Here is a 21090-nt window from a genome sequence, read left to right as displayed (position 1 = left end):
CAGCCCCCTTCTGTACAACACTGATGCATGAAATGACTGCTTGTCTGTCACCACGGCAGAGAAGCACATTTAACACACAGCTGAGGGGACTCGATTCTGCCCTAACTCACCTCATACCGTTCCAGGTATCGGGGAAGCTTGGACCGCTCGGTTTCCTCCATGTCCAGCTGCTCCATCAGTTCCTCGGACACCGGGCTCACCTCACCTTCTTGGGGCTGCTCCTCTGGAGACTCCTGGACCGGAGCAGTCAGAGCCTTCAGTGCCCTGTCCAGCACATCCAGCTGTGGAGCAGAAAGGGGCAGAGACTAAATACCCTGTGGCCCTGAGAGCACTAGGGAGGGAGGCTGGAGAAGGGAAAGGGAGGGAAGCCTGGGACCTAAAAAATCACGAGAAGAGTTCTCTTACTAAATTACAGAAACAGAAATGGTTATGTAATTTTACAGTAGAAACACCTTGTCACATGGCATGGAACACTTCGTACAAAACAAATGGAACAATAAGCAAACTCAGAATCATCTGTGTAAGTGAGTGGCTTTTGATTTCACTTTTAATCAGCCAGGTAGGAATCCAGGAATTATGCCCAATGGGCGATGAAGTAACACCCCTTCCATGGCTTTCTTCCTTAATTGGTTTGGAATTGCAAGAACGGGAAAGAAAAAACACTACAGACCACAACCAACAACGGGCCATTCTGAAAGTACGATAAAGCCTCTGAATCTAGGCGGGAGCCTCCTTCAGAGAAAAATTCGACTCACAGGACATTCAGAGATTAGGGATCAGCCAATCTATATAAGCTGCTGACAAAGACCAGACAGCATATATGAAATTTATTGTAACAGGGGATTTCTGTGACTTAAAAAGTAAGTAAATTATGAAACAGAAGGTTTCTTTTTTGTTTTGACCCCCTCCCCTACCACCTTCATTTTGGGGCAACCTCCTTTGAGGAGGGCCTGATCATCAAAGACGGGACAGAAACAGCCTCAAGGCCAGCATTAACACCAGTATGATACCGATGAATTCTGTCCATGTCAACTAAGAACAAAAATCCAGAAAAGACTCCAAGGCTTTGTAATGCCACTAATACATTATAGCCAAACCTGACACATATCACATTCAATGCTGACATCTGAATCACATTTCTATGAAGTCAGAACACAAAGAATGCAAGTCTGGCTCAAACTGCAATAAGTATTTCCCTGGCAGAGCATTTATGTCTAATTTTGTGCTTCAATCACTAGTACTGACTATAGTAGGGTTAAAACATGAATATATATTCAGAAATGTGTATGCTTTGGTATAAATGTCTCGCAGAGAACATAATGACTCACTAGACATCAGTATAAGGAGCCAGCAGAGGAACCAGACTTCTGTATCCTGAGACCAAAATGGAAGCCATGGGGTGAGACTGAGTGATCGGGTCAAGGCAAAACAAACAGCTCAAAGTCAACTTTCACACTCTGTTAACAAAATAACTGATGTCCTTTGAGGCCTGACTCTGGCTACAAAAGACACTTGAACAGGAGCGAGCACTATGGCTCCCTACTGGGCGTAAGCTTGCCACATGCTTTCCCACGGCTTGAGCTAAGTCTAGGAACTCTGCAGAATGAAGAGCCCGAGGTGACCAAGGGGGATGAGCTTTGAGGCTGATGGGAGGACAGGGTCCTAGTCTGGACAAACCGAAAGCTTTAGAACTCTGAAAGGGACAGCTGGTCCAGACCTCCTCCACATCATACATTCACCACAGAATGATTTAATGGGAAGAAAGAAAGATGGCGCCATGTCTACTTCCGAAACTCATTTATTGAAAGTTTAGGAAAACTCTGACAGGTAGTCAGTCTCTCAGGACTACACGAAGATACAGAAGTGCCAAAAGTAAAAAATAAAATCTGCATGTCTCTTGAGCTTCTACTGAGCTTTTACTTTGGTGGTGGTAGTGGTGGAGGGCAATAAACACTATTTTATTGAACTCAGTTTGAATTTCTTGGGAGAATAGTTTTCCTCCCAGACAGTGAACTATAAAATCAATGTTAACCTTATTTTCTAGTGCTTGTCAGTAACACCGAGAATGTTTAAGGTTTTTTCATTCCTTTTTAATTGAGTAAATACATGAATCTATAGAGATAAAGAAGGTGGGGCTGTGGGAGACAATGAAAACAAATCCAAAGCTTGACTTATAAGGGACAAGAGATGCTAAATCCCCCAGAATCAGGGCTGGGTAACTTACCGCTTCCCTACACAGCTTCCCATCCTCCGGGGAGGAGGCCACCTTCTCCATCACTTGAAGGGCTCTGTCGAGGTAGCCTGGCCGCCACATAAGGGGCATGTCATGGTACACAGCCCGCAGCCCCTGCTGCAACTCCACCTTCCCTGTGGCCAAAAAGAACAATGAAGAAGGCTTAGCCGTGGCTTCTCACTACGTCTGAGATTGAGGACTTGAAGACACAAGTGAATACTCAGCTGGCAGCTCGAGAAATAGAGGATGATTTCAAACGTCTACCAAGACTCATCCCATCCAGTGAATAAGGACATTTCAGATGGACGATGAAAAACGTGGTAAAAGTCAAGGTACACACTTTTCAATATAAACTTGTATGGACTTATTTTTCTTTTTTAACTTTTTCATTTGGACTGCTGGAGACTATCGTGAGGGCTGAGGGAAATTTACAGAGGTCACTCTATCTGCCTCTAAGTAGTGTGTGTGCATGCACGGTAGGTCACTTCAGTTGTGTCCAACTCTGCGCGACCCCATGGACTGTAGCCCACCAGGCTCCTCTGTTCATGGGATTCTCCAGGCAAGAACACTGGCGTGGGTTGTCATGCCCTTCTCCAGGGGATCTGCCCAACCCAGGGAATGAACCCATGTCTCTTACATCTCTGGCACTGGCAGGTAGGTTCCTGAATGCTAGCGCCACCTGGGAAACCCGCCTCTAAGTGGAGCTACTCTTATAAAACAAATCAAACAACTGAAATACTACTTTTGTTTCAAGACAAAATGTTGCTCCATAAAAGAAATTTTACAACTTTCTTACACTGAAAAATTCTGTCAACATCTGACAGGCTTTCCTTGCCAGGAAATGTTTGACATTTTTCAAAATGCTCCGAAACAGTCCACTGACTGTCCTTATGAAAAAAAAAAAAAAGAAGAAAATCTCACTTTACTCTTTCAGTTGAGCTGCATCAGCATTTTAACTATACAGTCCTCGTCATCCTTGTGGGTCTCAGGACATGAATGTTTCTCTTGGAACCTCGAACAATCGTAACTAGAGCTGAAGATATGGCTGGCTGACAGCAGGGTCCCCCAGTGAGGAGAGGGGCTGTCTTGGGATTCCTGGGGGAATAGAGATGTTCTCTGAACTAACAACCAAAGTCACCTTGAGCTGCCAGGTCTTAAATTTACCTTCACTTATCTTTCCTGGGAAGGAGGATTTGGGAAAGCTGTAGTGGAACATAAACAGACAAAGCTCATCAGGTGACAGCTAATTTTAGACTTTTAAGATACTTGGGGCTGGCTGCAATCACGTTCCAGGAAGCCGCTTATGTCGGAGGTAAATGAGGCTACATCGCACATGACACACTGAGAGCAGGGGGATCTGAATCTGATGCTGCCAGATTCAAAGCACTCAGGCCTCTGCTCAGAATCAGGAACAACAAAGTATATTTCCTTGGCCCTGACAACTTCCTGGACAATTCATGCAGTGAAACAGTCCTGAGCGCTCCTCTGAAGGTAAATGCAAAAACTTGTAATACTGAAAGTAGATGGTAAGAGAAAATGATTTTTCTTTTAGTTTCCACAATATATTTTATAAAATACATTTTAATCTCCAAATCATATAAGGAACACCTATGCCTCAACAAAAAACTAATAAACTGATTTAAAAACAGACTAAGAACTTGAATAGACATTTTTCCTAAGAAGACACACAATAGCCAATGGACATGTGACAAGATGAGCAATGTCATCAACCAACAGAACCAAAATCAGAAGCATAATATCATCTCACACTCGACAGGATGGCTATTATCAAAGAAACAAAACACAAGTGTTGGTGAGAGTATGGAGAAACTGGAACCTTTGTGCATTATTGGTGGGAATGCAAAATAGCACTAACTGCCATGCAAAACGATAGGAGTGTCCTCAAAAAAATAAATAAATAAACTGTCATATGAGCCAGCAACTGCACTCTTGGGTATTTATCCAAAAGAATTGAAATCAAGATCTTGAAGAGATCCCATGATCACTGGAAAAAGTGATTTTTAAAAAGCGTGGTCAACTCTTTTGTTAGTCTGAGAGCCACCCAATGAACTCCTCTGAGTCTGCTTCTACCAGAATCAGCACCTGAGAATGCCACACTACATTTCGTTGGTGAAGATAACTCCAAAAGCAGTCAAACTGCTGTAACTTAGATGATTTTCAGAAAACAAAGGTAAAAGGCAGCACAGTATATGATTAGAAGAAGGTACTTTCCCAAATACCTATCTGCTTAGGAGAGAGAATGGAAGGCTAGTGAAATAATACAAATTTAATTAACTCTGTAAATCAGGACACATTTGATGCACACTTAGGTTGAATGTTAGGGCTTCCCTGGTGGTACAGAGGTTAAAGCATCTGCCTGCAATGTGGGAGACCTGGGTTCAATCCCTGGGTCGGGAAGATCCCCTGGAAAAGGAAATGGCAACCCACTCCAGTATTCTTGCCTGGAGAATCCCATGGACGGAGGAGCTTGGTGGGCTACAGTCCACGGGTTGCAAAGAGTCGGACAGGACTGAGCGACTTCACTTTCACTTTCTTTCACTTTAGGTTGAATGTTATGTGCTCAGATTTCCTGAGAGTGAAGGCCGCTCCTCAAAAGGCCCTGCCCTCCTGACTGTCTGCTTCAATGCAGTCGGGGCTCTAAAGCAAAGCCCGCCGCCCTGTGCGTGGCACAGTCACACTGCACTAGCGAGTCCCTCTGTGCACTCCCAAAGGGCCACTGGATGTGCTCTCTGCATTCCTCTTCCCTCACCTGAAAACAATACCCACAATATGCATTCAATATTTTTCCTTCTGGACTTGGGTTTAAAAAGACAGGAAGATCTTTTTAATACTGGGAAAGAGTCTACTGGCTGGTTCTCCTAAATGAGGACCAGAACTTTCCTTTCTTTATCCCTTCTTCACACTGCTTACCACTGAATATAATCAAGAGCCACCAGAACTAGTTCTCACCTTGCCAGTGGTGAAAGGTTTTTAAACCCCACTTTGTCATCTTACCTAATAACTATAAGGCCATCAAAGTCCAGTTTTATGTCTAAAAATGAAAGCTGTACTGAAATTTCACAAGTCTATATCAAATTATAATTTTATTATAATTAAGAAGTATAATTTTATTATATTAAGAAGTAAAAGAAGGAATCAGTTCCTATTCGTAAAGAACAATGTTAGTAAGGACCTCCAGCTTACCAAGAAGTGCATAGCCGTACAACTGGGAACTCAATCCCACTGAGTTCTTCTGCTTCAGGCCTGGGAGTAACAGGGAGGCACCGAAGTTCCTCTCCTCTTCCCACTGAAACAGAATACAGAAGATCATGGTGTAGCCAAGCAATGTTTACTGTATGCAAAAATGTGAGCATTAATGACACAGAGGGAAAAAGAATATGCTATAACATTAGGTAAAAGAAACAAAATATTCATACTAAAGCTACATGAGAATTCTGACTTTGTAAAGAAAAGATATGTTTGATGAAAAATGCAGAACAGAAACACCAATATGTTAACAGATTTCTAGGCAGTGAAATTACAAGCAATTCTGGTTTTCCTCTTTGTACTTTCCATTCCTTTCTGAATCTGGGGCAGTGAATAACAGCTCCTTTTACAATCAGAAAAGCAAAACAAAAATAAAGAGCCTACTCTGGATCAACACCGCCTCAAGGCAACCAATAAAGATTTACCCATGCTGTCGGCTCTGTACTCACATTGCTGTGACACGACAGAGCAGGCTTTCTGAATTTTAAACAATTCAGCAATAAGACTCCTTCTACTTCATAGTGGTCAAGTAAATACAACTATTAGACTGCTTTTAGATAGATTAATGCCTCTTAAAAATAAATTAGGCAATCAGAAACACTTAGTGATCACTTCTTTCAACCCAGGGTGCAACATTACACTTCAATAAAGTTGAAGCCTTTTGAGACATGGGGAAACGAAGGGGAGGCAAAAACACAAGCATTGCTGAGGCTGCTGCAGAGGAGCAATGGCAGTGACAGGGCTCACTGTGATTGCAGGAGCGAGGAGCGCCTTGGCAACTCCCTGGACAATGAGGGCCCTGATCATCTCGGTGCCGGCACTGTAGGAGTACACAGCAGCCTGAGTCTTTGTTCTGGCTTAGAAATACAGAACACAAAGCTCAGGTGGCCCTGCACTGGTCAGAGAATGAACAAGGTGTGCAAGCTACACCTGCAGCCAGGTGTGAGTGGGGCACCCCTGGTGTTAATGGGCACCAAAACCTCTTTCTTGGGAATGACCTTTGTGCAATGCAAGTGCAATTTCTTAAGGTTTTACTAAATCTTTGAAACAAGCAAAGACCTTGGGAGAAAAACAAAGCCTCCCCAGGCGCTTCTGCAGCACACAGTTAAGAGAGTTGGTAATTAAGGAGGTCATTTCACTTTCAAAAGCAAATCACTCACAGCTTTGATTTCCCTCCACATAAACTGAAAAGGGGCTCAGGGAATAATAAATATGGAACCTTAAAGATGTTTTTCCTTTTTTTTTAGGGAAAAACATGATCCATAGTATCAGGATGCAACAGGGGCTGAAGCCCAAATGAACAGCATCCTTGCTCTGCTAGAACCAATCGGGGGTGGTGATGGCGGCTGCAATGGTGATGCTTCCAAAAGGACTTTGACAGAGGTGAATGAAAACAAACGAATGTGTTAGACATTTTCTGATGATTGTCTGCAAATAACTCAACTACTGCTGTTTATATGAAAGGCCACTGATGTGTTAACATAAAATATTAGGTCTCTTCCAAGCCTTCTACCATATGTACTGTTATGAACTAAAACAGGAGCTATTTTCAAGGTTTCCTCATTTCATGCTTCTGCTTCTCCCATTAATACAAAGCAAACCCTCCTTCTCTCCCTCCCTCTTGTACTCCCCTTCACATTCAGACATCTGCTCACTGTCTCCTTTTGCACTTCTGACTCACTCCATAACACACTTCAACTTGGCTTCCGGCTCCATTATTATGTGGCTCTCACACCACTAAGTTAAATGCTCTTCATAAAAGTCCTCATCTCACCCACCTTCTCAGGAGCATTCTACATGCAGACCATCTTCCCATGGTGTTTGTCCCAACACAGTCTTGATTCTCCTTTTGGCTGTGGCTCTTGTGTAGACATTTATATATGGATTTATAAGTTACATCTCCAGTCCAGATTTTTCCATTTGGATGCCAATTTCCCTTGGGAAATCTGACTGTCTCAAAGGTATCTCAAAATGTAACACATTCAGAGCCAAATCAGTGATTTTCCTCATCAAATGAAGCTTTTTCCCAGAGTGCCTTTTGCAAACACCCAGCGACTCTTTTGGGCCTCCCTGGTGGCTCAGACGGTAAAGAGTCTGCCTGCAATGCGGGAGACCTGGACTCGATCCCTGGCTCAGGAAGATCTCCTGGGGGAGCAACTGGCACCCCCCTCTAGCATTCTTGCCTGGCAAATCCCATGGATAAGAGGAGCTTGGCGAGCTAGAGTCCATGGGGTTGCAAAGAGTTGGACCCGACTGAGCGTTTAACACACACAAGTCAGAAACGGAGGTCAGCTTTCCCCCTTACCTCTACATCTATTTCCCTCCCCAACATGTTCTTTGCCTCCTAGACACAGCAATCTACTCTAGCTCCCAGCACGTTCTGGTCCCCACATGACCAGCATCTCTTGCTCAGACGACTACGAAAGTTGTGGCTAAGACTGGATGGGGGCCAGGGTGGCTGTGGTCAGAGTACTTAGATCAGAGCACAAAACTGATCATGTTACCCCATCTGCTTCAAACTTTTCAGTGGTTTCCTGCTGTGTTTAAGATGCAGACGAAACAGCTTTGCATGACCCACCCTCTAACTTTTATCTCATCCTACAATCCTCTCTGTGGCAGTGACACGATCTTTCTAACTCTCTACCTTCTATCCCCTTTCTGCTGACCATGTTCTTTCTCCTTCAGGGCTTTTGCATGTGACATTTCCTTGTCTTGGATTGTTCTTCCCCTCTTCAGTCTGTTAATTTCTATTCATGCTCCAAATATTAACTAAAGAAATACTTCCTTAAGGAAGTCTTCCCTAACTTACGTTTAAAATAAATACAAAAACTCCCTACCATATAGTCTTTATAGTGCTCAGTATAGTCAAGTGTTTTTCTTTTCTGCCACGCCGCAGGACTTACAGGATCTTAGTTCCCTAAACAGGGACTAAACCTGGGCCATGGCAGTGAAAGCACCGAGTCCTAACCACTGGGCCACCAGGGAATTCCCTGTTTTGTTTTAAATGCCTATATTCTCCTTAGATTATAAGCAGGAGATATTTGTTCACCATCGTAAAACGAGTATGTGAAACACAGGGAATACAGTAGTTGCTCAAAATATATTTAATGAACTAATGAACGTGAGGTATGCCGCAGGCTATGACATTCATTTCAGAAAAACAAAACACACCATAAATTTTTTACAGTGGGGGCTAGACTAGATGATCTTTCCAGTTTCTACCCAAAGCAGTGTTTTCTGAGGTTACATTTGAGGTTAAGGGCAAAGTCTGTAGGGCCAGACTGCCCAGCTTCACCACCTATGAGCTCAGCCACTATTAGGCAGTATCTCTGTGCCCTAGTGTTCTCATCTGCATGGAGCTGAGAGGATTGAATGAAATGAATAAATCTAAAACACCATGAAAACAGGAAGTGTAAAATAAGTGCTATTTAAGTATTAGCTACTGTTATTACTGCTGTTACTCTTAGGGGAGCAATAAACAATTGGAGAAGGCAATGGCAACCCACTCCAGTATTCTTGCCTGGAAAATCCCATGGACAGAGGAGCCTGGAGGGCTACAGTCCATGGGTCACAAAGAGTCGGACACAACTCAGTGACTAAGCAACAACAATGAAGAGATGAAACCAAACTTTGGTATTCTGGACTGACCCAGAGCAACCTTAGGAAAATACTGACACAAATTAAACCACCAGTAATTAATACCTGAAGCTGTGGCTAAGCTAGCTGCCTCACTGCTTCATTGGCATGCCATGTCTAGCTCTCACTGATCATCAATTGTCCATTTCTGAATGTGTGAAGCGCACTCAGCATAGCTCATGTTTCAGAATGTACATAAGGACTTTCACTTGAGATTCTTCCAAGTGGAAGAACGTTCAATGCCACATTGTTAGAACCCAGGACCTAAAATGTATGGGTGAACACTCATTCCTGGTCGTGCAGGGTCACAGGGCTTCACAGCAGGTATCTTTTCCCTGATGCTGAGGGCAGGGCTTTCCTCTGGTACCCACATCCCTACTGAGCAGCTGCTGCTTGCTTCTCTTAGGCTCTTAGTACTGTTTCAAGACAGGTCACTTACACTGAAGTCTGTCTTCTTTGCCAGGCACTGGTATAGAACATAGAGGGAGAGGAGTTGGGTGGAAGGAACTTCAAAAGCTTCTTGCATCATGATCTCAAAAACCACGGATAAGGCATCTGACAGGAAGACCAATGTAAAAATTAGGAAATTAGGTAACATCATCAAATCTGTATTTAACTATACATGCATGCATGCTAAGTCACTTTAATCGTGTCCAACTCTTTGTAACCCTATGGACTGTAGCCCGCCAGGCTCATGGGGTTCTCCAGGCAAAATACTCTCCAGGAGGGTTTTCATGCCCTCCTCCAGGGGATCTTCTTGACCTCAGGATCAAACCCACATGTCTTACGTCTCCTGCATTGGCAGGTGGGTTCTTTACCACTAGCACCACCGTAAGCAATCAAAAAGTGAGGCATGATAGAAAAACACAAAGAATCATGAAGCTAAATGTGGGCTGTGGCCCTTCTGTAAAGCAGGTCTTTCCCCTGTCTTTAGCTTCTGTTGTACACACTGCTAGGTATTAAATCAGGTGCTGTTGTACCACTGTTCTCAAGGACACAGAATAAACCACTTGATTTCTCAGTATCACCTTCATGATGATAAAATACCATTTATCCCAGAGACTTCACAAGATTGTTGGACAGTCCAACAATACATATGAAAATGCCTCATAAACTGTGAAGCAAATTTAAGGCAGCATGTCCATCAGCTAGAAGAGCTAAGGCGTACAGAAAGGAGACAAATATATTTTCCAGGTCACCCTGGTAAGAAGAGATAGAGAGAGCTGGGTGGAATGCCCCACTGTATGTTCTGGAACTTTCTGTTTTGGAAAAAAAAGGACGAATGCTAAAGGTAATTTTAAATCCTAGGTATTATTTCAAAGACAGAAAACTGATGACTACAAAAAGGACAATCAGGTTCAATTTAAAAGAGTTGAAAGAATGGAAAGGAAATGCGTATTCATAAGTTGTTAAGTCCTTGAGTTTAACACAGAAGATTCTTGTTTCCACATGAATGCTGATCACAGGAGACCAGATCTTCAGCAAGATCTGATTTATTTCCCCTCAATATTCCACAACGTAAGTGGAAGACAAGAAAATCAAGTTCAAATAATTTATTTCCCTTATTATTTGTTGTTAAATCAGAGATGTTAACATTGGTTTAAAATATAGTGCCTGCATATAATGTTTTCAATAACAGCTGCTCTGTTAAATGGTTTTTACATATACTCATAATTATAAGAGTTAGCACTCATTTGTAGCTATTGCTAGCCAGCTGGTTTTCTATGTGTTGTCATGGTTCTAAATGAGGTCAAATGCAAGAATTTCTATATTCTTTTTGTAAATGGGTAAACTGAGATGGACAGGCAGATCAAGGAGTCACCCAGTAAGTCAGTAGCAAAAAAGAGCCTGAAAGAGATATAAACAAACAGTCCCCTACCCTACCAACAAACCAGTATTTTAAAAGAACAAGTTAAAGCTAAAAATATAGTTCAGAAAAATGTTTTGCCAACTGTTCAATACTGCATTCAAAATTACACATGAATAAATAAAATTCATCTCTAATTTATATTCATTTCAGTCAGCTTGGGAAGTGAAATTAGATTGACCTATATAAGATTTCCTGTTCCTCCGTAATTATTTATGTACTTTGATATTTCCTATTTTAACAACAAAAGTATAATATTTTCTAATTTCTTGCCATAAACAATAATAATCTTCATCAGAACTTTATTTACAAAAATTCTCAACATTATTTACTCTGAATTTAGGGGGGAACCCCCAAACTCCTTTTACCCTTTCAACATTCCCTTTAACGAGAGAGGGGAGAAAACTGCTACTACATAATTTTCCAGTGATAAACTAGTAAGAATTTTAAAATCTGATGTTCACAGAGAATGGAAGATGAGACATGCAAAAGAGAATTATCTTTTAAAAATTATCTTTAATTTTAGTTCAATTTAGGAAACGCATGTTTAAAATGGAATGAAAATGGACAAGGGACAATAAGCATTAAAAAAAATAATATACAGCAAATTTTTTAGGCAGTCAACAACTCCAAGTCTTGTGAGAGAGAAGAGAAAGCAGGGAGGTCCTGGGTGCCTTGTCTAACCACTGCATCCCGATGCAATGGAAAAGGCTGAGGGACGAGGGATGTAACTCTATGACAGGAATCAAGGTGTCAAAAAGGAAAAATGACCACCAGTCCATATCTGTGTTCCTGCGGTAACTACCCTAACACAGGAAAGGCTCAGAACCAAGCTTGAAGATGAAATGGTGGAAGGGGAAGCCAGAGTGTATCTTTACACAATGGCACAGCCTCCTCTTTCCTTCTTCACCGTCTGTGTAGCTGAGAGCACAAGCGTGCTGTACCACCCTTCCCCGTCCACGGAGACTGGCAGGGCTCCACCTGACTGTTCTGTAGGGTCTGCCACAATCCCCATCTTTCCTTGGTTCCCCCTTATTGTAGATGAAGGTTAAGAGCCACTTCAGGTTAGTTCCATGGAGCCACAGGCTTTCGGGGGTAAAGAAAACTCAAGAGATCACCGATGCACTTTCTCTGTTGTTGTTATTGTTCAGTCACTAAGTCCTGTCTGACTCAGCACGCCAGACTTCCCTGTCCTTCACCATCTCCTGGAGCTTGTTCAAGCTCATGTCTATTGAGTTGATGATGCTATCTAACCATCTCATCCTCTGTCTCCCCTCTTCTCCTCCTGCCCTCAATCTTTCCCAGCATCAAGGTCTTTTCCAATGAGTCGGCTCTTTGCATCAGGGGGCCAAAGTACTGGAGCTTCAGCATCAGTCCTTCCAATGAATATTCAGGGTTGAGTCCTTTAGGACTGACTGGCTTGATCTCCTTGCAGTCCAAGGGATTCTCAAGACTCTTCTGCAGCACCACAGTTCAAAAGCATCCATTCTTCAGGGCGTAGCCTCCTTTACGGTCTAATTCTCACATCCATACTTGACTACTGGAAAAACTGTAACTTTGACTAGATGGACCTTTATCGGCAAAGTGATGTCTCTGCTTTTTAATATGCTGTCTAGGTTTGTCATAGCTTTTCTTCAAAGGAGCAAGCATCTTTCAATGTCATGGCTGCAGTCACCGTCTGCAGTGATTTCAGAGCCCTAGAAAATAAAATCTGTCACTGTTCCCACTTTTTCCTCATTTATTTGCCATGGAATGATGGGACCGGATCCTATGATCTTAGTTTTTTGAATGTTGAATTTTAAGCCAGCTTTTTCACTTTCATCAGGAGGCTCTTTAGTTCCTCTTTACTTTCTGCCATCCATTAGGGTGGTATCATCTGTATATCTAAAGTTGTCAGTATTTCTCCCAGCAATCTTGATTCCAGCTTGTGATGCATCCAGCCCAGCATTCCACATGAAGTACTCTGCATATAAATTATATTTAACTTATATAGCAGGGTGACAATATACAGCCTTGTCATACTCCTTTCCCAATTTGGAACCAGTCTGTTGTTCCATGTCTGGTTCAAACTGTTGCGTCTTGACCTGCATACAGCTTTCTTAGGAGACAGGTAAGGTGGTCTGGTATTCCCATCTCTTGAAGAATTTTCCACAGTTTGTTGTGATCCACACAGTCAAAAGCTTTAGTGTAGTCAATGAACAGAAATATGTTTCTTTGGAATTCCCTTGCTTTTCCTATGATCCAACAGATGTTGGGAATTTGATTCCTGGTTCCTCTGCCTTTCTAAATCCAGCTTGGACATCTGGAAGATCTTGGTTCATGTACTGCTGAAGCCTAGCTCAAAGCATTTTGAGCATGATCTTGCTATCATGTGAAATGAGCACAACTGTATGGCAGTTTGAACACTGCACTTACATCAGAGACAGGGAAACAAAAGCCTAGGGAGGTAAAATGACTTCCCTTCATAGTGAGCATGCTACTCTCTCCAGTATAAGATTTCATGCTTATACACTTCACATGCTAGAACAACTGCGAGTAAGTAAAACAAAGTTAGCAAATTGTGCTTAAAACAAAGTCAAGCTAATAGCTGAATTAATATAACCTTAACTAGCTGTGGAAGCTCAGACGGCTTTCTTGCATTAACTAAATTCACTGTCCTTTGCCCAAAGAGACGTGAACAAATAAATGTGAGAAACTCAGAGGAAAGAAGACCTGGATAGGAGTCTCCTACCTGGCCACCTGATAAGGTCAATCAACTGCACATCTATTTCTGACTGAAAGAGTGATGTACAGATGTCATTAAGAAATTTTTTAAAAAGTGCCTATATATACTTCCCTTTGGGAACTGTAGATCCATTATAAATGGACCTGGGTTTGATTTCATACCTTTGTAATTTTCTTTCTTTATGAAATGATCCATCAGTAAGTTAAACGTATAGTTATCTGGAAAAATACCATACTGGACCTGCAATGAAAATAAAAATAAAAGTAAAATAAGAGAAAAAATTCATTAAATTCAGTTTATAATATATGCCTATGTATTATTCAGGAAAAAAATTTGTTCCCATTAGCTTTAAAATATCTATCATTTTACAGCACCTGTGACAGTGAAATAGCAGCTGTGACTCATGCAGTTTGGTAACTGGAACTGCTGGTCAGGGTGAGAAAGTTGTGAGTGGGTGTCTGATACAAGACAACTGATGTGAAAAATAAAGCTCAATTCTAACACTTCATCATAACTAAAAAAACCCCGAACCAAACCAAGAATATAAAAAACCACCACACTCCACTGGTTCAGTGATTCTTTTAAAAAAGTATGAATATCAACACAAAAATGGAGTCCCAAGAGAAGGCACACATTAATTACACTATGCAGCATTTTCTGGTCCTTAGAGTGCTTTTCTTCCAACTTAACTAAAATATAATTCACATGTAACATTGTGTGATTTTAAGGTGTACAACACGATCATTTAACATGCATATATATTGCAAAATGATTACTACAATAAGGCTAGTTAACACATTCATTGCCTCACATAACAATTTTCTTTGAGTGGCAGTGGTGATGAGAATATTTAAGATCTACTCTCTTGGCAACTTTCAAGAATATAATACAGTACTCTTAACTACAGTCATTACGCTATACATTAGATCCCCAGAACTGACTCATCTTTGGAAGTTTGGATCCTTTGACCACCAGCTCCCCATTTCCACCCTCCTTCACCAGACCCTGATATCCATTATTCTACACTGTTTCTATGAGTTCTGCTTTTTCAGATTTCACACATAAGTGAGATCATGAGGTATTTGTCTTTCTTTAAATGACTTATTCTACTTTGCAAAATGCTCTTAAGGTTTGTCCATATCATCTCAAATGGAAGAAGTTCCTTTTGAAAGGCTAAATATCCCACTGCATGTATATGTATAGGCTTCTCTGGTAGTTCAGATAGTAAAGAATCTGCCCGCAATGCAGGAGACCCAGGTTTACCCCGCCTCCCACCCCACACACATGTTCTTTATCCATTCACCTGTAAATGGACACTGAGGTTTCCATGGCTTGGCTGTTGTTAACAATGCTTCAATGAACATGGGGTTGCAGGTATCCCTTTGAGACAGTGATTTCACCTCCTTTGGATATATAACCAGAAGTGGATTTGCTGGATCATATGGTATTTCTATTTTTAATTTCTTGAGTGATCTCGATACTATTTCCCATACTGGCTGTACCAATTTGCATTCCCACCAACAGTGCCCCCTTTTTGCCCTCTTCTTGCCAGCATCTGTTATCTCTTGTCTCTGAGTTTTTAAAGACCCAAGAAACCTGAGATTTTTGTGCCTTCCTGTGTGATTTTCATGCACAATGAAGTCTGACTACTAATCATCTAAACTGTGGTTACATATTTATTTTAAATTCTTATTTCAGCAGGATTACCCACTCCCATCAACCACCAGAAACATCCAAGGAATTTTTTTTTCCAATTACACCCATCCTCCTTGAGAAATTCTGATAATCCTAAACCCCAGTTGTCAGTCTGCTGAACTGAGTCACTATTACTAGCAGACTGTACAGAATGCCTCAAATGTGCTGAAATACAAACAAAACAAAACAAAACAAAACACCAAAAAAAAGACATTCAGAAGCTACTGTTTTAAAAGTTGCAGCCCATGGGCAGTGTTTAAATTTATCAAAGCAGTCATTCAATCTGCGATAATCCGTAATGCAGGGTAAAAACAAAATATTTTAGAATGATAATTCATTAAAGCTGGAAGGAAACAAACTTAGGAATCAACTGGTCAGTGATTCTCAACCCTGGCTGCAAAAATCAACATGTAACCTTTAAAAAGACACCAATGAGGTATGAAGGGGCAGAGCACAGAGGATCAGGGGGTGGGGGCGGGGGGGCCAGTGAAACTAGCCCATATGATACAATAATGGTAGACGTGGGTCATTATACCTTGTTCAAAGCCATAGAGTAAACACAGACTTTGAGTAACTTGTGTTTCAATGCAGGTTCATCACTGTAATAAATGGCTCACTTGGATGAGGAATGCTGATAACGAGGGAGGCATGTCCCCGCAAATGCGGGGACAAGGAACATATGGAAAATTTCTGTACCTTCTGTTCAATTTTGCAGTGAAACTAAAATTGCTCTAAAAAATAAAATCTAAAAAAAAAAAAAAATTTTTTTAAACCAATTAAAATAAAATACCAATGCCTAGGCTCCAGAAAGACCAATTAAATTAGAATCCTGGGGGTGGAGAAAGCATCTATAATTTTTAAAAGCTTCTTACATGACTCTAATCGGCAGCCAAGGGTGGAAATCACTGATTTGGTACACCTCACTTGACTTAGAGCTGAAAAAACTAAGACCCAAAAGAATAAAATTACTATTTGCCTAAAGTGAAAGTGTTAGTTCATCAGTCGTGTACGACTCTCTGCGACCCCATGGACTGTAGCTCGCCAGGCTCCTCGTCCATGGAATTCCCCAGGCAAGAATACTGCAGTGGGTAGCCATTCCCTTCTCCATGGGATCCTTCCCAATTCATGGATTGAACTCAGGTCTCCTGTACTGCAAGCAGATTCTTTACCATTTGAGACACCAGGGAAGCCCATTTGCCTAAGGTTAAGAACAACCGGTAGAATTTATGGTGTTTTAGCTTGGGTCTTCTGACTCTCTGTCTGGTGTGTTTTTCACTAAAGACTAGTAACAATAAAAAGTAAGATAGAAATATTAGATTTATCAGTGAACCTGCTTATCTACTTTATCCAATTATAAGCTTCCCAAGAGAAAGGATACGGTGTTGCCCATTTTTGCGACAATGCCATGCCCAGCACAACATCTCACATACAATCTGTCTGCAATGTATATCAAGTTAAACTGGTAATCAAGTAAGTCATAGGAACAAAGACTCCCCAAAACAAATTCAGTATTTCTTTTTGAGTTAAAAGACAGAAGGTTCAATGACACTACAGATATAATACAGTTCCAGAGAAATATTATTAAAGTCTTGTTATAGGCCAAACCAGGATTGTAGCTTGAGATTCACAATAACAACGTTCTAACTTTTGTTTATTTTGTCCTTATTTCATACTACGAGGGGAATGAAGAGTCAGTTGCTGGGTGAACTGTAACATTCAGAAAGGCCTAATTGCAGGGGCTTCCGGGGCTTGAGGACTTAGGAAGACATGTTCTGAATAATCTAGGAAGTCTGTCTTTTCAAAAATGTCTAAGAGATATGAATGCTCTGGAGACTGTACTCTAGAAAATGGTCACGTCTTTTACCCTAAATGTCACCAAAGGAAACTAGGCAAAAACCCCAAGACTTAGGGATCAGGAATGAAATGCCCACCAACAGAGTTTCTGTGATTGGAGTACTAACTTTTCCCTTTCACCTCTCCATTTTTAAATCACTATGCTTGGAAAAGCCACAGCTACAGGAATCTTAATTTTTAATGTGCTGATTAATTTATACCAGCTCCATTCTAAAAGATTCAGTTCAATTGAGTTGCTCAGTCGTGTCTGACTTTTTGTGACCCCATGAATCACAGCACGCCAGGCCTCCCTATCCATCACCAACTCCCGGAGTTCACTCAACCTCAGGTCCAATGAGTCGGTGATGCCATCCAACCATCTCATCCTCTGTCGTCCCCTTCTCCTTCTGCCCCCAATCCCTCCCAGCATCAGAGTCTTTTCCAATGAGTCAACTCTTTGCATGAGGTGGCCAAAGTATTGGAGTTTCAGCTTCAGTATCAGTCCTTCCAATGAACACCCAGGACTGATCTCCTTTAGGATGGACTGGTTGGATCTCCTTGCACACCAAGGGACTCTCAAGAGTCTTCTCCAACACCACAGTTCAAAAGCATCAATTCTTCAGCACTCAGCTTTCTTCACAGTCCAATTCTCACATCTATACATGACCACTGGAAAAACCATAGCCTTGACTAGACAGACCTTTGTTGGCAAAGTAATGTTTCTGCTTTTGAATATGCTGTCTAGGTTGGTCATAACTTTCCTTCCAGGGAGTAAGTGTGTTTTAATTTCATGGCTGCAGTCACCATCTGCAGTGATTTTGGAGCCCGAAAATATAAAGTCTGACACTGTTTCCACTGTTTCCCCATCTATTTCCCATGAAGTGATGGGACCGGATGCCATGGTCTTCGTTTTCTGAATGTTGAGCTTTAAGCCAACTTTTTCACTCTCCTTTTTCACTTTCATCAAGAGGCTTTTTAGCTCCTCTTCACTTTCTGCCATAAGGGTGGTGTCATCTGCATATCTGAGGTTATTGAGATCTCTCCCGGCAATCTTGATTCTAGCTTGTGTTTCTTCCAGCCCAGCGTTTCTCATGATGTACTCTGCATAGAAGTTAAATAAGCAGGGTGACAATATACAGCCTTGATGTACGCCTTTTCCTATTTGGAACCAGTCTGTTGTTCCATGTCCAGTTCTAACTGTTGCTTCGTGACCTACATATAGATTTCTCAAGAGGCAGGTCAGGTGGTCTGGTATTCCCATCTCTTTCAGAATTTTCCAGTTTATTGTGATCCACACAGTCAAAGGCTTTGGCATAGTCAATAAAGCAGAAATAGATGTTTTTCTGGAACTCTCTTGCTTTTTCCATGATCCAGCGGATGTTGGCAATTTGATCTCTGGTTCTTCAACCTTCTCTAAAACCAGCTTGAACATCTGGAAGTTCACAGTTCACGTATTGCTGAAGCCTGGCTTGGAGAATTTTGAGCATTACTTTACTAGCATGTGAGATGAGTGCAATTGTGCAGTAGTTTGAGCATTCTTTGGCATTGCCTTTCTTTGGAAATTGGAATGAAAACTGACCTTTTTCCAGTCCTGTGGTAACTGCTGAGTTTTCCAAATCTGCTGGCATATTGAGTGCAACACTTTCACAGCATCATCTTTCAGGATTTGAAATAGCTCAACTGGGATTCCATCACCTCCACTAGCTTTGTTCAGTTATGCTTTCTAAGGCCCACTTGACTTCACATTCCAGGATGTCTGGCTCTAAGTGAGTGATGACACCATCGTGATTATCTGGGTTGTGAAGATCTTTTTGTACAGTTCTTCTGTGTATTCTTGCCACCTCTTCTTAATATCTTCTGCTTCTGTTAGGTCCATACCATTTCTGTCGTTTATCGAGCCCATCTTTGCATGAAATGTTCCCTTGGTATCTCTAATTTTCGTGAAGAGATCTCTAGTCTTTCCCATTCTGTTATCTGAGGGCAAAGAAATTTAAAAGCTATTTCTTGTACTATTCTCTGCTGTACTGTAATGGAACATGTAATGGTACAGACACCATCTTGCCTATACTGAGAATAAGCTGCAAATACCAGTGAACCACTCACCTTATTTACAAGGGTATATAAGGCTTTGTCTTCTGCACCATACTTCAGACACTGCCTAATCCAGGTGTGGATAGTCCAGTCTCTCAGGTACCAGCAGTTGGGGCTGTGTCGAAATCTAAATAAAACACAAGAAGAGAAAAAACTGGTTTTAACTCTTAGATGTCAACGCCAAAAATCCATCTTCCATCAGCAGGTTCCCCTCTGAGGAATTTACATATGACCATAAAAGGCAGGAAGGCCAACAGCTAATAAAATTGAGGATAAAACTCATTAACATCTGAAATGGGAAAGAGAAGGCAAAATAACAGTAATAAAAATATTATAAAAATTTTACTCCTTATTTATATTCCCTAATTCAACATTTTGTTTTAATATGAGATTTATGAAAAGTGATTTCAGGAATATGCTATACTAGAAGACAGATATGGAAGTTCATTGGAAAAGGAAATGGCAACCCACTCGAGTATTCTTGCCTGAAGAATCCCATGGGCTGAGGAGCCTGGCGGGCTGTGGTCAGTCCACGGGGTCACAGACAGTCCGACACAACTGTGTGACTGAATAACAACAATGGAAGCTCATACTTTAGAGGTTTAAAACAGATGAAGCAAAAAATGAAAACTAGAACAGCATAGCAATTTTAGAGGAAAATCAGCTGTGAGTTACATTGCTATTTCTTGAGGCAGTTAGGAGAGATTGGGACACTCTTCAGTGAATTGAAAGAAAAAAAAAAAAGAATTAAAGAAATGAGCAAAATTTAGCATTCAGGCCCTCCAGGATCCACGATCATTCTGACTTTCACACAGCTCCATTCCAGTGCTTCAGTCTACCTCCTCTTGCTTCCTGCTGCTCCCCACATGGTTTTTAAAGGCCTAAGCTGTGCAAGCTGAGGTGTATATAGTACCAGTATTCCCACAAAGGAATGGAACTTGGAAGGGAATTCAAATGCTAGTCTTGCCACGAGCTGGCACACATTGGCTGGAGCAGCTTTTGCTTGCTCCTGGGGTCTGTGCCACGAGGCTGAGTGACAGGGGAGGAGAGGGGTGACGGGCATGAGGAGGCCACATAAAGGGCTGTGCTGTCCTCTAGCTGCTTATCTGTTTTGACCTGGACGGTTCCTCGAACATCATCTCATGTCAGCTCAAGCCTGCACCTTTTCTTTGAACCTTCAGGAAGTGGAAGCAGGTCAATCTCTGGACCCCACAAAACTAAAAAAGTCAATTTGTCTTCTTATTATAAAAACAAAAGGCAAGACAAAAACTTAAAGTGAAAGAATGTTGTGCCATATTTGAGAGTTGGGGCTACAGGCTAATACTGGGGGTTTGCAGAGGCCAGTTATTCAATCTGCCACCTGCTATTTCCTGCCATCTGGTATTGGGATAGTTTCCTGCTGACTAGGTTTTCTGCCAAAGTAAAAGCTGAGAGAAAGAGAGCAAGTGAGAAGTAGTACTTAATTTAGGCTGTTTATTAGTGATCTGTTGAGACATTTGACAAAAATAAGATTTGAAGATATGTTTTAGATTTAGTCATGCAGCCCTGTCTACTCTTTTGAATGCTTTACATTTGGCTGGAAAAGTTTTTCTCACTTGATCTTTCCTTACAGAATTAACCCCTTTAAAAGCAGAAAGATAGAAATATGTCAAATTATGTTTAAGATGAGAGTGACCTGGCCAGAGAAAGGCCATTGTATAAGTGCCCTAGATATGGTATAATGAGATCCTCTGCATAGAAATG

General features: G+C 41.5%; 1 protein-coding gene across 1 annotated transcript in view; it reads right to left on the bottom strand.

The window, feature by feature from the left end:
* The window catches only part of MRPS27 (mitochondrial ribosomal protein S27), a 102600-nt gene that overhangs the window by 3263 nt on the left and 78247 nt on the right, over positions 1-21090 (bottom strand). The window contains exons 5-10 of the mRNA XM_052659069.1: positions 19360-19474; positions 13890-13968; positions 9576-9691; positions 5438-5540; positions 2225-2367; positions 111-281 (exon numbers count right to left, since the gene is read on the bottom strand). Coding sequence (XP_052515029.1) covers positions 111-281; positions 2225-2367; positions 5438-5540; positions 9576-9691; positions 13890-13968; positions 19360-19474 — 727 coding nt within the window. The remainder of the gene's footprint in view (positions 1-110; positions 282-2224; positions 2368-5437; positions 5541-9575; positions 9692-13889; positions 13969-19359; positions 19475-21090) is intronic.

The sequence above is a fragment of the Budorcas taxicolor genome, chromosome 20 (genome assembly GCF_023091745.1).
Source record: "Budorcas taxicolor isolate Tak-1 chromosome 20, Takin1.1, whole genome shotgun sequence".
NCBI lineage: Eukaryota > Metazoa > Chordata > Mammalia > Artiodactyla > Bovidae > Budorcas > Budorcas taxicolor.
Note: the sequence above shows the minus strand (reverse complement) of the source record. Positions and strands in the feature narration are given on the sequence as shown.